Below are 13,658 nucleotides of genomic sequence, written 5' to 3'. Positions count from 1 at the left end.
TAGCTTGTGACAGGAATTGGGTGGTGGGCATGCTGGGCAGGCTTGGGGGTGACATGGGCCAGATCCTCCTGCCCCCCACCCCCACCCCCACGAGGAGCGCACAGCCAGAGCAGGTGCTGGGGAGAGGCCGGCGGCTCTGGAACCACAAGATTGGGCTAATGGCTGGGTCTTGGTACAGACTCAGCCCCAGGACTCGGGCCAGCCTCCTCCCCCCAGCCCTGGAAGCCGAGAAACAGCGGAAACAGAACTGAGCATGAGGGAGAGAAAAGAATGAGGCTTAGGACCCAAAGGATGAAGTGGGGAGGGAAGACAAGAGGGTGGGGTGGGGAGGGGCGCTCTCAGGAATGCAGCCACCCACTCATTCCAGCCCCCAGCTGGCCCCCACACCCCTGCCCATCATCAGCAGGGCACACCCCTTCCTAGTGGTCCCTGGAAGCCAAGCAACAGCCTCCTGGACCAGGCACAAGCCTTTTGGGGGGCAGTGCCCCATCCCTAGGATTCCCTAGCTGCTGTGTAGACCTGAGCCTATACCTGCCGCCACCACGGGCACTGATGGGACACAGCAGGTGGCAAAGGGATGCCCAGGCTCCTACTCCCCTTGCTCAGTCTGCCCCCCGATAGGCCTTTGACTTGTGCTTCCCCTGGGAAAGCTACCTTGAGTCCTTGGAAATCCCCCTGAGAAGTACAGAAGGCCCCCCACAGGGGTATGCTCTGAAATAACTCGGCTCAGAAATAGCTACTAAGTGGGCCTGAATAGGGAGTGTGGGAGAAAAGGAGGAGGGAAGGAGCCGGTCACCCCAGAGTATCCCTTTCACTTAACAGAGCTTTGGTGCCCAAGAGCTGGGTCTCAGTTTTCCCCATCTGGACCCTTGCGGGGAGGAGGGGGCGGGTGAGGGGGCACATCACACATAAAGATTAGCAAAAAAAAAAAGGAATTAGATGTATTATCATACCTGACACATCAGAGAGAGCTTAATAAAAATCTGTAAAATGGCTCATTGAATATTTCCTGAGTGCCAGGCTTGTACCAAGTGCTTAAAATGCATTGAGTCATTTAATACTCACAACAGCCCTGTGAGGTAAGAACTGTGATCACCCCCGTGTACAGATGAAGAAACTGAGGCATAAAAAAGATTAAATGCCTTACCAAGGTGACACAGCTGGGAAATGATTGGTGCTAGGATTGAAACCCAGGCAGTCAGAATCCTGAGCCCTTATTTCCTCCAAAGTGTCTGGGTTTCCAGGGGCACAGAAGGGAGGACAAATAGTAGGGTGCCAGCCACGAGCAGTTCTAGGGGTCCCGAGTTAAGGATGTTTTAGCCTACCTGAGTCAGCCACCCACATGACAGACCCACCTCTGACTGGGGTTAAAAGGGGTGGTGGCAATGCAGAGTGGCCTGAGAGACAGAAACCTCAGCCAGCCACCTGCAGGGAGGAAGTGTCTTCTCTGGGGGAAGGGCCGCAGAGTCCCCAGGGAAGGGCCTCTGGGAAGTGGGTGAGGCCTGGAGAGAAATTGAGGACAGCAGAGGAGGCCTCTTGCCGGCAGCTCTGAGCTCCAGGCCAGTCTCTGTACCATAGACATCACTAAGGAAATGGGTTCCTCCGAAGTTGCCATAGCAACTCCAGGCTCTGGCTGGGGCCTGGTAAAGAAAGGCAGGAAGGAAAAGGCAAGTCCAGGGCACAGGAACACCGGGTAAGGCCAAGAAGATAAGCCAAGGGAGCCTCCCCCTGGCCGTGGCCCAACCCTGGCCCTCTCCCCTGCCCACCGCTAGCCCTACTCTAACCACCCTCAAAGCAGCCTCCCACACCAGGCCCCTTCTTTCTCCTGCACGGTGGTAGCTGCCCCCACACCCATACGCATCACAAACCAGGCCCCCCTCAGCTCCCCAAATGCCCCAGTACCTCTATTCTCAGCCACTCCCCTCTTCCACTATAGCACTCCCTCCTGTATCTGCGAGCCCCAAATCTCCAAAAATGGCTCCAGTGCCTCCAACACCTCCGCTCCTCACACCCCCTCCTGGGACAACCTTGAATCCCACCCTCGGGGACTTAGGGGTTTCCCATGAGAGAAATCATTGCAAGCCCCCTGCCACCATCACTCCCGCCCTCTCCCTCTGGCCTGGCCCCATTTCCAGCCCCTCCCTTTCCCAGCCCCCTGCCACCCCCAGCCCATGGCCTCCTGCTTTCACAGGCCCCTTGCCCCATCTGCCCCTGGCCACCTCACTCTCTTCTCTCTCCTGCTTGCTGGCTTGTTCCCCTGCTCTCTCCTGCTCTCCCGGGAGCTGCCGTGTGGAAAGGTTCTGTTCCTCCCAGAAAAAGGCCCACATGGGAACAGGAATGTGCAGAGAGATGAAAAGGCAGCAGCTGCTGAGACAGCAGGCACCAAGGGGGCCCCCGGGTGGGGGGAGGGATCCTGGGGACAACTGGAGCCCAAATGGGTGAGGCAAAAGAGGGCCCCTGAGAAACTGGAGATCTTGGAGGAGACAAGGAAGGGACAGCAGGGTCCAGGAGACCATGGAGATGGCATGGTGAGCCAGGACAGGTGGGAGCAGGGGGATGTGGGCGGTGATGGCTCAGGAGGAGGAGGGAGCAGTGTGGGAAGATGGAGTGGCAGCAGGGGGTGAAGAAATGCACAGAGAGATGGATGGGGCTGGGTGATGGGTGGAGGCTGACTGAGCAGTGAGGGCAGCGCAGGACAGCGTGGTGAGATGGGGCAGTTCAGGCCCAGGTAAGGCCGTTACTTACACGTGGATAGAGAGCGCCCGTCCTCTGTACAGGCTGAATGCGCTGCCGTACAGGTCACTGGCCACGGAAAGGCTATCCTCTGACCCCCAGCTTGCGCCCACCAGATTAGCTCGAGATGCCCGCACCAGCGGCTCCACCCCCAGGTGCCGTGGCCCGGCCCCGGTTGCCTGTGCTTGCCTTGGGCTGCCCGGGAGGCGGCGGGTGCCACCCCCACTGCCCGCTTCCTGCTCCAGGACCGTCTGCCCGCTGCCCCACCAGCTCACTTGCTCCTCTGAGGTGCCTGTCACGGAGGTCGGGGGTGTGTCCAGGGAGGTGCCCACCAGGGTGTCAGAGCCCCCTAGAGAAAGGAGCACCGTGAGACTGAGGCACCCCTTGTGGGAAACCCGCCTGCCTGCTCTTTGTACACCCCAGGAGCTCACCCGTGGGGGTGCTGAAGGCCCCGTCATCCCGAAGCTCCAGGCGCTGGGTTCCCTGCACATCGCTGATGTCATCCTCAGCCGTCTCTGAGTCTGGAGAAGAAGGGGTCTGTGTGGGCAGGGCCCTCCTCCCTCTGCCTCCAACTCTTCCCTATTGCCTTCTGCCTCCCTGCCAACAGCAGGCTCCATCTTATCACTGGCAGGGCTGCCAGCACCTCCTCTCTTTTGCTCCCCACATCCCCTGCCCAGCCTGGGCTGCTCAGGATAACCCCTCCCATGCCAGTGCCCTGGCTCCATCTCTGGGCCCCTGGTTACTCACGTTTACCTCCGTAGGGCCCTCCAAACTGCCACTCCCTCCCCGCCTGCCAATATCTTAATGGATTATCAGGGCCTCCTCCCTTCTCCCTCCTCCCCTTGTCAGTGAAAGCTTAAGCCCCTGTGCAGCCCCAAAATCATCAGGTCCTAGGTTCCAAGGCTCTAAAGTCTGGGTTCCAGTACCCCAGGAACAAAGAGGAGTCACCTCAGAGTCGTACTGCCAGGGCACTCGACCAACCGCGGGGCCAGCCTGTCCTCTACCCCAAACCAGCTGGAAGGCATCGGGTGCAGCTGAGGCAGGGTGAGGAGAGGCTGGGGCCGGGTGGGAAAGGAGGGGATGCGGGGGGCTAGAGCAGGAGCCAGTTTCCTACCGTAACTTTGCTTTCTGCAGGAGCGGAAAACTTCGCTTCCATAGGAGCAGCAGGAGAGAGACAGGGACAGACTGTTATCAGAGCGTTTGTGGGGCAGGGCATGGAGGGCAGTCAGGACAGAAGGGGCGTGAGGTACCCAGTTCCCAGAGGTGTCCTGTGGCAATGGGGGAGGAGGGAGATACCTGGGATGTGCCCAGCACTGGGGACCCCCATACTTGGGCTTGTTATTCCAGCTGCCCCAGTGGTTCTGGTATCCTTGGCACTTACTGGTGCTGCCACTGGCCACACACACACACGCACACACACACACACACCTGCTTGTGTCCAGTCCAGCCGCAGACCTGGGCCTCCCATTAGGAGTCAGGCCCACCCTCTATTACAATATTTGCATTGTGCTTTGACCCCTCCTTGCAAACCAACCCCTTATCTGTCTGCATCATGATGTGACAGGCACCTTCCTCAAGGTCCCTCTCTTCTACTGTTGAATCGTCCTCAAAAATGCCCAGTGGTTGGGTTAGGAGAAAAGGTTCCTGGGAGTATTTTCAACTTTCCCAGATTCTAGCAGGTTCTGTGCCTCAGTTTCCCTCTGGCTGCCATGACAAGCAGGAGCCACGTACTGGTTGCCAAAGCATGGCAATGAACTCCTTCCCATTAGGCCTCACATGGAGAACAGGGCACCCAGTCCATGCAGGGGTGTGCTAGTGAGTCGCCCTCCCTTCTGCTGGGTCCTCTCTCAGCTGTAGGGCACAGGGGGCCTGGTCGGGTGGGTGGTAGATAAGTGTGGGGGTGAGTGGGAGGGTCCCACATCTCATGGGCTGTCTTCAGGACCTCGATGCCTCACAGAGGGACAGGGACCAAGAGGAGGAGTAGGCATGGGCTAGAGCAAGGACGCCCACGGTCCACGCACCATGGGTGAGTCGGCCAAAGGCCCTGCGGGAATGGCCGGTTTTCTGAAAGAGAAAAGCCAGAATGAGTAGTTGAGGGGGAGGCTTGTTCCTAAGGTCCCTGTGCCTCCCATCCAGACCTGCAGCATCAAGCAGAAACTCATTCCCTGGCCAGTGTGTGTGTGAGAGGGGAGGTGGGCAGAGACCCAGAGTGACCAGCTTCCCCTGTAGGGAATGACTCCCCTGCCTTCTTCCAGGGTACCCAGCTGGGCTCTTGGGAGGAGCAGGGGAGGAAGGAGAGAACTGCAGGCTGCAGGTGGAAGCTGGAACATCCCACTGGACAGAGGCTCACAGCCCGGGACCAGGGCAACAGCCCGAGAGAAAGAGGATAGAAGACGAGGTAGTCAGGCTCAGTGAGGAGAAGGAGAAGATGGGGATGCGGGGGGCGGGGTGCTTGAGTGACTGGGAGATGGAGGAACGAGGGCACAGATTCCTGCTGGGGGGAGGACAGAAACCTGGGTAGGTGTCAAGGGGGTGGGGGATGGATGATGGGGGCAGAGGGCCAGAGCCTTACGAATGCAGGAGGCCCAGGTGCGCGGAGGACAGGGCAGGGCTTGGGGAATGTATTGAGCTCAGCGCGGATCCGTGTGCGTTGCTTTCAGGAGCTCCGGAAGATGGAAAGCTCCAGAGTGGGGGGCTGGGGCAGGCCGGGCGGGGGGCCGGGGCCCGGGGTTGAGGTTGGACAGAGGAGAGAGAAGATGTGGCAAAGAAGCAAGTGGGCGCTCTACGCCGAACGCTGCAGCGGGAGCCTTCCCTGGTGGTCGCGGGGATTGCGGGCGATCAGGGAGCGGGGGTCTGCCCTTCAGCGCGGGGAGGGGCCTGCGCGCTCAGGACACAGACCCGGGCGCCCCTAGATCGCGCCCGGCCCGCCGCCCTCGGCGGGGCTCGGGTGGGGCAGGCGCCGATCCAGCGCCCCCTCCACCGGGCCCAGCTGCGGTGACCCGCCCTCCCTCCGGGGCGCCCAGGCCTCCCTGCCCCCTCCCGGCGCCGCCCGCCCCCGGAGCCCTCACCTGGAAACGCTTCTTCACCCACAGCTTCTTCATGGCGGGGGAGGGGGCCGGGCCAGCGGCCGGGCGAGGAGGGGACGGGCGGGGGCGGGGCGGAGTCGGAGGCGGGGCCGGGGGCGAGCTGGGGAGCGGGCGGGAGCCGGCGCGGGTGGCGGAAGGAGCCTGGGGCCTCGGGAGCCGGGTGGGGGTAAGGCGGCGACGGCGGCGGCAGCGGCGGCGGCGGCGGCGCTGGAGTCCGCCCCTCCCTCGCCAGCCTGCACCCCACCTGGGGCCCCTTCCTTGTCCTGTCCCCCTACTTCCCCCGGGGAGGCCCTCACCTGCCTCCCTACACGACCACCGGTCACCTCCTGACGCCGAGAGCCACGGACCCCCACCCTGCATCTGCCTCCTGAGCCTTAGGCACATGAGGAAACTGAGGCACAGAAAGGGGTGCAATGGCCTCTAGCTCAGGCCACTTTCTGGCAGCCCAGCGCAGCCTCCTCCCACCCTCACCTCCTCCCGCGGGGCCTCTCTGGAAGGTCAGCAGCATCTCGACTTGTTCATTCCACAAACATGCGCGCACACACACTGTGCCAGGCAGAACCGAACTCGCCGAAGGGCACAGCGCCGGGTGGGGGCGCCTAGGTCAAACGCAGGGCAAGGGTCCTGGCGGGTGTGGACTGCGTGTTAACGTGGACTCAGACTGTGAAAACCCTAAGGCTTCTCAAGAAAGCCAGAGAGGGCTTTATCTTGCCTTACCTCTCGATTGTCCCATGCGCGGCCCCCTACCCCCATACATTCACACACACAAGCAAAGGTGCACAGAGGTACCCCCATTATTCACAAAGTTGGCCAGTGTTCTCAATCACAGGGAAGCACACTCACCAAATATTTTGTGTGTTCCACCCGACCCCTGCCCTATTCAGCACTATGCACACTTTGCATACACAAAATTCTATCCTCCCCATGACCATTATAGCTACGTTTGTTTAGCAGTTACCAAGTGCCAGGCACTTTACAAATGTTACCTCATTTACAATAACCCCATGAGCTTGAAACCGTTATGAATAATCCTATACCCATTTAACTGACGAGTGACTGAGTCTCAGAGAAGTCCTATCACTTAGTCAAAGCCATACAGGTTCTAGGACTCCATGTGTCCTGGAGATGGGAATTATCATCCCAGTGAGCACAGGTAGTGCCAATCCTGGTTTCTGAGCTGTAACTACTAAGTAACTATTAACAGTTATTGCATGTTTGGTATGTACCAGGCATTGTGCTAAGCACTCTATGTGAATGAGCTCATTTAATCCTCATGACAAGAGGAAGACTGAGACACAGAGAGGTTACTTGCCCAAGGTCACGCAGCCAATAAATTGAGGGAGCCAGAATTCCAACCTAGGCAGATGCATGAGAATCACTTATGCCCAGGAGGCGAGGTTGTAGTGAGCAGAGATCGCACCACTGTACTCCAACCTGGGTGACAGAGCAAGACTCTGCTTCAAATAAATAAATAAATAAATAAATAATAAAATAAAATAAATACAGGGACAGACTGATGAGTTTTGTTCAGCCTGCACAATGTTTGGGCTGGAGCAATCATGCCTGAGCTCAGCGCACCTCCCTCATTTTCAGTTTCTACTTGACCCCTGCAGTTATTTGAGTCTGTGGCCCCTTTATCTTATTTTAGATTTCTTTATTGTTTTAGAGACTAGGTCTCACTCTGTTGTCCAGGCTAGAGTGCAGCGGTGCCATCATGGCTTACTGCAACCTTGACCACCTGGGCTCAAGAGATCCCCCCACCTCAGCTCCCCCTGTACCTGAGACTACAGGTGCATGCCATCATGCCCAGCTAATTTTTAAAAAAATATTAAGTAGAGATGAAGTCTTATTATCTCACACAAGCTGGTCTCGAACTCCTGGGCTCAAGCTATTCTCCTGCCTCGGCATTCCAAAATGCTGGGATGATAGGCATGAGCCACCGCACCTGGCTGCTCTTTTATTCTGAAGTTTAGGTCATGTCTTGTACATTCTGGGTGCATACAGGTGTTCTTGTTTCCTAGAGCATCAAAGCAAATTACAAGTACAGACACATGCACAGGGACGTGTGCTGAGAGGGCACATATGTGTGTCCACACTCGTTCCAGCCAGAGGACCCTGGACACCCATGGGCACTTTCCATGTACACCCCTAAACACACCCACTCACAGATGGGGAGCTGAGTGACAAGAGGGGGTAACTTGAGCCCCTGTTCCCCAGGAGAATCCGAGGGGCTGGCACATTCCGTAGCAAAAATAACCAATGGGCAGCGGGCATGAGTGACGGGACAGCTGGGCCCAGGAGGGGCCGGCAGGATTCTGTGTTCCTGCTCTGGGTCGGCACTGCTCACTCCTGAAGGGCTGGCCTGGAACATGCTCTCCGGGTGGGCCTCCCCAGCTGGCCCCAGATTGCCCCATTTTTCTCCCATAGCTGGGCAGCTGTGTCTCCCTGCCACTCCCCCAAACCCAGACATCCAATTTCTGCACAGCCAGCATTTCCCTCCAACCAGAGAAAATCCAAATCTCCATCCTATGCCACAAGCTCCCACCCCACCTCCCTTTTGTCTCCTCTTTCCTGCCTCAGTTCAGTTTCTCCCTTCTCTCATTTACGACCCTGCTCTGTATTTCTGACATACTGTGTAATTTACCTATTTACTATGTTTATTGTGTATTGTCTGTCTCCCCTCGCTAGAAAGTTATCCCCTGGAGGACATAAATTTTGGTCTCCCTCAACCCCCTGACTCGTGTATCGAAAGCACATAGTAGGCACTCAATAAATATGGGAGGGGATGGCAGAGCTGCAGGTGGAGAGGGTAAGCAGTGATGGGAATGGGAACAGTAAATCTTCCTGCAACCGCTTCCATTCATCCAGCCTTCCCCCTTCTCTGTCCTAACCCATATTCTGTCCCCAGAGGTCTTTAGCCAGAAAAGTGACCATCTCTCATTCCACTCAGGATTCCCCTGGAGAGGGTCCCAGAGCTCCTCTCTGCTCCCACTCTGGCCTCTCCTCCGCTCACTGGTCAGCACTTGGCATGCATGCATGTTGACACTCCCCATACCCATTCCCAGCTCCATACTACTTTCCACCTGGCTTCTCTAGCCAGACATTCTAAATTCCAGGTGAAAAAGAATAACTGCAGAATATTCCTCAACACAGGTTCTGGTACATTCCTCTACCCTTTCCTTGCCTAAGTTGGCCCTCTCTCCCTATCTCTAAGTTCTCCCCTCCAAGCCTTCGAGTCCCCAGGATGGTTCATTACCATGTTTTGATCTTTGGCCCTTCTGATTAACACCAGAATCTTCCAGACCCTAGCTATGAAGCTCCAACTAACACACCATGTGAGCATCATCAGCTCACCTCTTCTCTCGGCTGTGCCTTCTCCTGCTTCCCCTCTGCCCTTTAGTGCAGGTCTGCCCTTCAGCCACACACGCACACCCACAGCTTTGAGGGTAGCACTTGCTGTGGTCACTGGATTTGCATGTGGCTTCTCAGCCTGTGCAGGTGGGAGCCTGATATTTTGAAAAAGAAGAATGCCTGCCTATCTTGGAGACTAGGCCAGAGATGGATTTGGAGATATTGACGGAGAAAGATGGTGACGATGACAAATCCTTGACAGTCTTCCCACACTTCTCTTTCTGTGGACAAGCAGTATGGACCCAGACTCAGATACCTGGCTTTCAGACCTGGCTCTGGCACCTCACTAGCCATGGGAACTTAGGTAAATTTCCTCTTTGAACCCCAGTTTTTCTATATGAATAATGGTCATAACAGTAACCTAGGGTTTGGAAGATTAAATAATTAAATGAGACAGGGTACTTACGCATGTTAAGGATTCTACAAGTATCCTGCGTTTCTGCTATCTTCACCTCCTTTGTTTCCTATTCTTCCCTCATTTCTAGATCCCCCAAATCTCAGCACCACCCCCCCCCAGTTTCCCATCCTCCAAATTTTCCAGGCTGTAGCCCACTTGCCTTCTCATGACCCCAACTTCCCAGAGCCATGCCCAAATCCTTCCATCCTTGAGCTAACATATCCGGCTTCAGGAGTGCCAGGAACCTAGCATCACTTTGTCTTATTGAGCCAGCAATCCCAGCCAGGAAAGCATGTCCTTCCGTCTGCAGCCAGGTCCTTGCTTGGCTTCCTCGAGTACCCTGAAGTCCTCCTGCTGTTGTTTCCAACCAAGAGAGTTTTCCATGAGTAAGTCTGAGCAATGCCGAGCTGCTTGCCCCGGCTGCCCTGGAGCAGGAGCTATCACTGGGCAGGGGCTGGTGGGGGTGGGCAACAGAAGGGATAGGAAGCCAGATTCACCCAGTCAGTCCCCCAGCATCACCAAAGCAAAGCCCCTCCCTCCTCCAAAGCATGTGGGATAGGTGTAATAGTTACACACATGGTTCTTTGCAGTGGGACAGACTGAGGCCTCCACCTGTTCTGCCACCTTCTATCTGCACAATCAGGACATGTTCTCAAAGGTTATTTGCTGCAGCCCAATCCTCTTCCTATTCTCATATGAATGTCAAAGGACCCCTGATCCAGCCCCACAGCACCCAGGGCCCTTTTCTCACCCCAAGCCTCTCAAGCCTGCTGTTCCACCAGAGCAGCCCAGCCTGCACACTGTCAGCCTGGCCTCTGTCTAGGTACGCCCAGCCAGGCTCAGCGCTGCTGACCACACCACCAAGACTGCAGAGAGGCTGAGCAAACAGCCCTGCTGGGGGCTCTCACACCTCATCACCACTTCCCACTTTGAGGGACCAAGGCAGGCCAGGAGGCATCCATCTTGAGAAATGCCAGGCCTGGGCCAATCATGCGACAGCTACTTTCCCAGTACTCTCCCTCCCTCTCTCGCTCTTTCCTCTCTCTCCAGAACTTCTTGAGGAGTACAAGGCCCCCAGAACCAAAACCAGGAGGACTGGGTTCTTAGTTCTGGGATGGCCATAACTAGCTATGTCTCTAACTAGACTAGTACGTCTTAGGCAGAGCTCCCTGATCTTTGGCCCACAGTGTCCTTGCCTGTGAAAGGATGTGTTTGGAGCTGCAGTTCTCTGTGGTCCTTTCCAACCTTAACTTATATTATGACTGTTACTCTCCTTGTCAGCTCTTTCGTTCCCTTCCCTAATCTCTCCCCCAGTCATATTCTCATCAACTCATCTATCTTACCCTTTGATGTATGTTCTATTTTCAGCCCTCTTTGCCCCTGGGGGGACCAGAGCTGAGATCCCCAAGGAGTCCACACCTTCCCCAGCTCCGAAGTCTGCTAGAATGCACCCCATCCCCTGATCCCAGGCTCGGGAGCTCTGTACCTGTCCAGGTGCTAGGCCAACCAGGAGACGCCAGCCTTGGCCCTCTCTGGCCCAGGCCTGGCCACAGAGACTCCAGGAAAGTGGGCAGAGCAGGGCTGAGGGAGAGGAGATGCCGATGGAGGGAGGCCAGCCCGGCTCCCTCTCCTGACTCGGCTGTGTCCTAGAGACTTCTTGCCCACCTGCTGCTGAGGGCTTTCCTCCCTGTGCCTCCTCCCCAGCCTCCAAGGATTTACCCCTACACAGCAGCACCCAGGGGAGTGACATGTCCCTCTTAAAAACGTGCAAGGGAGTGAACCCCCAGCTCCTTGCCATCTCTCCCAGCTGTAGCCTACTTCCTCAGAATTCTGTTTCTCAAGGCGCAGCCTGCCCAAGGCTCTGCCTTTGGCTAGAGAAGTACCGCTTGGCTTACTCAAGGACTGAGGAAATCAAAAAGGAAGCCCCCAAATGGATCCAAGGCTAACGGCCCTGGCCTGGCCTCCACGGTAGTCCCAGCTGGACCATGAGCACTGCCCTCCCTTTCTGCCTCAGACCCTCAGCCTTTTCTTCACACTGCACCTGGAAATCTATGGGTGGGGGACAAGCACTGGTCCATAGCATCCCCCTTCCATGCTCTGGAAACATCCACTCTGGAAGCTCAGGTAGACATGGTCCAGGAGCTTCCCATTCCAGCTCCACGTGCCCATACCTCACCTGTTTGCACCACCACACAGAATCCGGGGCCCTCCACAGCACCCATGCAGGCACACACCTGCATGTGGATTCTCAAGCACTCACCTCCATTCACGCCCACGGGGCCCTGGCTCTGGCTCCACCTCCTCCTCCCCTGGACCCTGTTCACACGTGGCCACCCACAGGCCTCTTCCACACCCTGCCTAGAGCTGACCACATCAACCCTGCCACGGCAATGGCCTGCAGGGAGCTCTGAGCCATCCCTTCAACAGTGCAGCCTGGACCAGAGGAGCTGGCCCCCTCCTTCGGACATGGACTCCCCTGTTAAGGAGCTGATCGGAGTGTCAATCTCAAGTTTAAATCATGGAACTGAAGGACACCCTTTCCCCCAGGAGGCTTTTCTCTACAGGATAAGAACTTCCACCCCAGAATTCCCTGAGAGGCGGGAGTGGGTCTCAGGCTTGGCTTATCAACTGCTTGCTGCCCCTTGACCTCTGACCTTCCTGTGGGGAGCCTCTCTACCTTGACACCCCATTCCCTGCACTTGGCTCTTCATCTCTCTTCTGGGGCCGGGCAGCCGAGAAGCCAGGGCACCTGGGAAGAAGGCGGCGGAACCAGTATCCAGTACCTTACCCGCGTGGCCTGGGCAGCCCTTCTCTACCTCTGAGCACCCCGCCCCTGCCGGGCGCGGCCCCCACCTGCCCTTTACCTCCGACCTCCAGCACTGTGAGCACCGCCTCGCAGGAGGCCCGGCCCCGCTCGTTCTGGGCCATGCAGCTGTACACGCCGGCGTCCTGCGCCCCGCAGCGCCGCAGCCACAGGCAGCTGGGCTCGGGGGCCGGCGCGGGCAGGAGCTGCCCATCCCGGAACCAGCGGAGGCTGGGCTGGGGCGTCCCGCTCACCACCACCCGCAGCCGCACGTCGCTGCCCGCGCACACCGCCGCGTTCTTCAGGGGCCGCAGGAAGACTGGCGCCCCGGCCACGGCCACAGGAGCCCCGCCGCCGGCCCCCACCTTGGCCCTTTTCGGGGGCACTCCGGGGCTGGGGGGTGCCCTCGTGCCCGCATCCTCGCCTCGCGTGCCCCGGGCTTTCTGCATGGCCACTGAGAGCTGGGCTGGGGGGACGTCGGAACTGGGCGGCCACGGGGGCACCCGCGGGACGGTGCCCTAGGAGACAAGTCTGGGGGGCCGGCGGCCTGCCTTCCTGCTGCCCGCCCGCCTTCGGCCTGTGCTACCCAGAAGGTCACCGGGGCGGCCGGCGATTGCGCCTGGGGGCTATTTTTAGGCCCCCCGGCTCGGGTTGCGAGGGAGCCGTGGAGGGAGGGGGCAGCAGGGGAGGGACTTGACTCCACTCGGCTCCTTCTCTCCCTCCAGGAGCCCCCATCGCCGGCCCGGCTTAAGGGAGTCCCTCGGTATTTGTTCCAGGCTTTCCCCTCCGTAGTGTGCCTGGCCCCCACACGACCCACTGCAGGGAGTCAGGTTACCCCTGGGCTCAATCCCATTTCCCTTCCTCCCTCCTCTCAGACCCCTCATCCCTGCCCGGCTTCGCTGGGAGGGGAAGAAGAGGAACGGTCCTGGTGAGATGCCTGAGAGGTGGATGGGGAGGCAGGCCCAAGTGGAGGTGAGCAGACAGCTCCGAAGAGGGACCATGGCCTCCCCCAGCGCCTCCATTACAGCTGGCGAACAGTAAGACCAGGAGCCTGGGAGTCAGGTGGATTGGGGCCTCCACTGCGCCCTGCCCTTACTTGCTGGGTGACACCAAACCTCTCTCAACCTCCAAGTCCTCATCTGTAAGAATGGGTGGTGGAATAGGGTTGCAATAGGCAGAAAAGAGTGGGCAGGACATTCCAGGCAGAGGGAACGGCATGAACAAAATG

General features: G+C 58.0%; 1 protein-coding gene across 10 annotated transcripts in view; it reads right to left on the bottom strand.

Moving 5' to 3' along the window:
- SPEG (striated muscle enriched protein kinase) overlaps positions 1–13,033 on the bottom strand; it is a 58,783-nt gene extending 45,750 nt beyond the window's left edge. For 2 of the 10 annotated variants that reach the window (XM_031008431.3, XM_031008433.3), the window contains exons 1-3: positions 12,492–13,033; positions 3,165–3,254; positions 2,746–3,082 (exon numbers count right to left, since the gene is read on the bottom strand). In XM_031008431.3, coding sequence (XP_030864291.2) covers positions 2,746–3,082; positions 3,165–3,254; positions 12,492–12,879 — 815 coding nt within the window. In that variant the 5' untranslated portion in view covers positions 12,880–13,033. The other 8 variants (XM_031008434.3, XM_063695233.1, XM_055379627.1 and 5 more) reach the window with 8 other exon arrangements.
- Between the last annotated feature and the right edge of the window lie 625 nt (positions 13,034–13,658).

The sequence above is a fragment of the Gorilla gorilla genome, chromosome 11, assembly GCF_029281585.2.
Source record: "Gorilla gorilla gorilla isolate KB3781 chromosome 11, NHGRI_mGorGor1-v2.1_pri, whole genome shotgun sequence".
NCBI lineage: Eukaryota > Metazoa > Chordata > Mammalia > Primates > Hominidae > Gorilla > Gorilla gorilla.
This window is presented reverse-complemented; position numbering and strand designations above follow the sequence as displayed.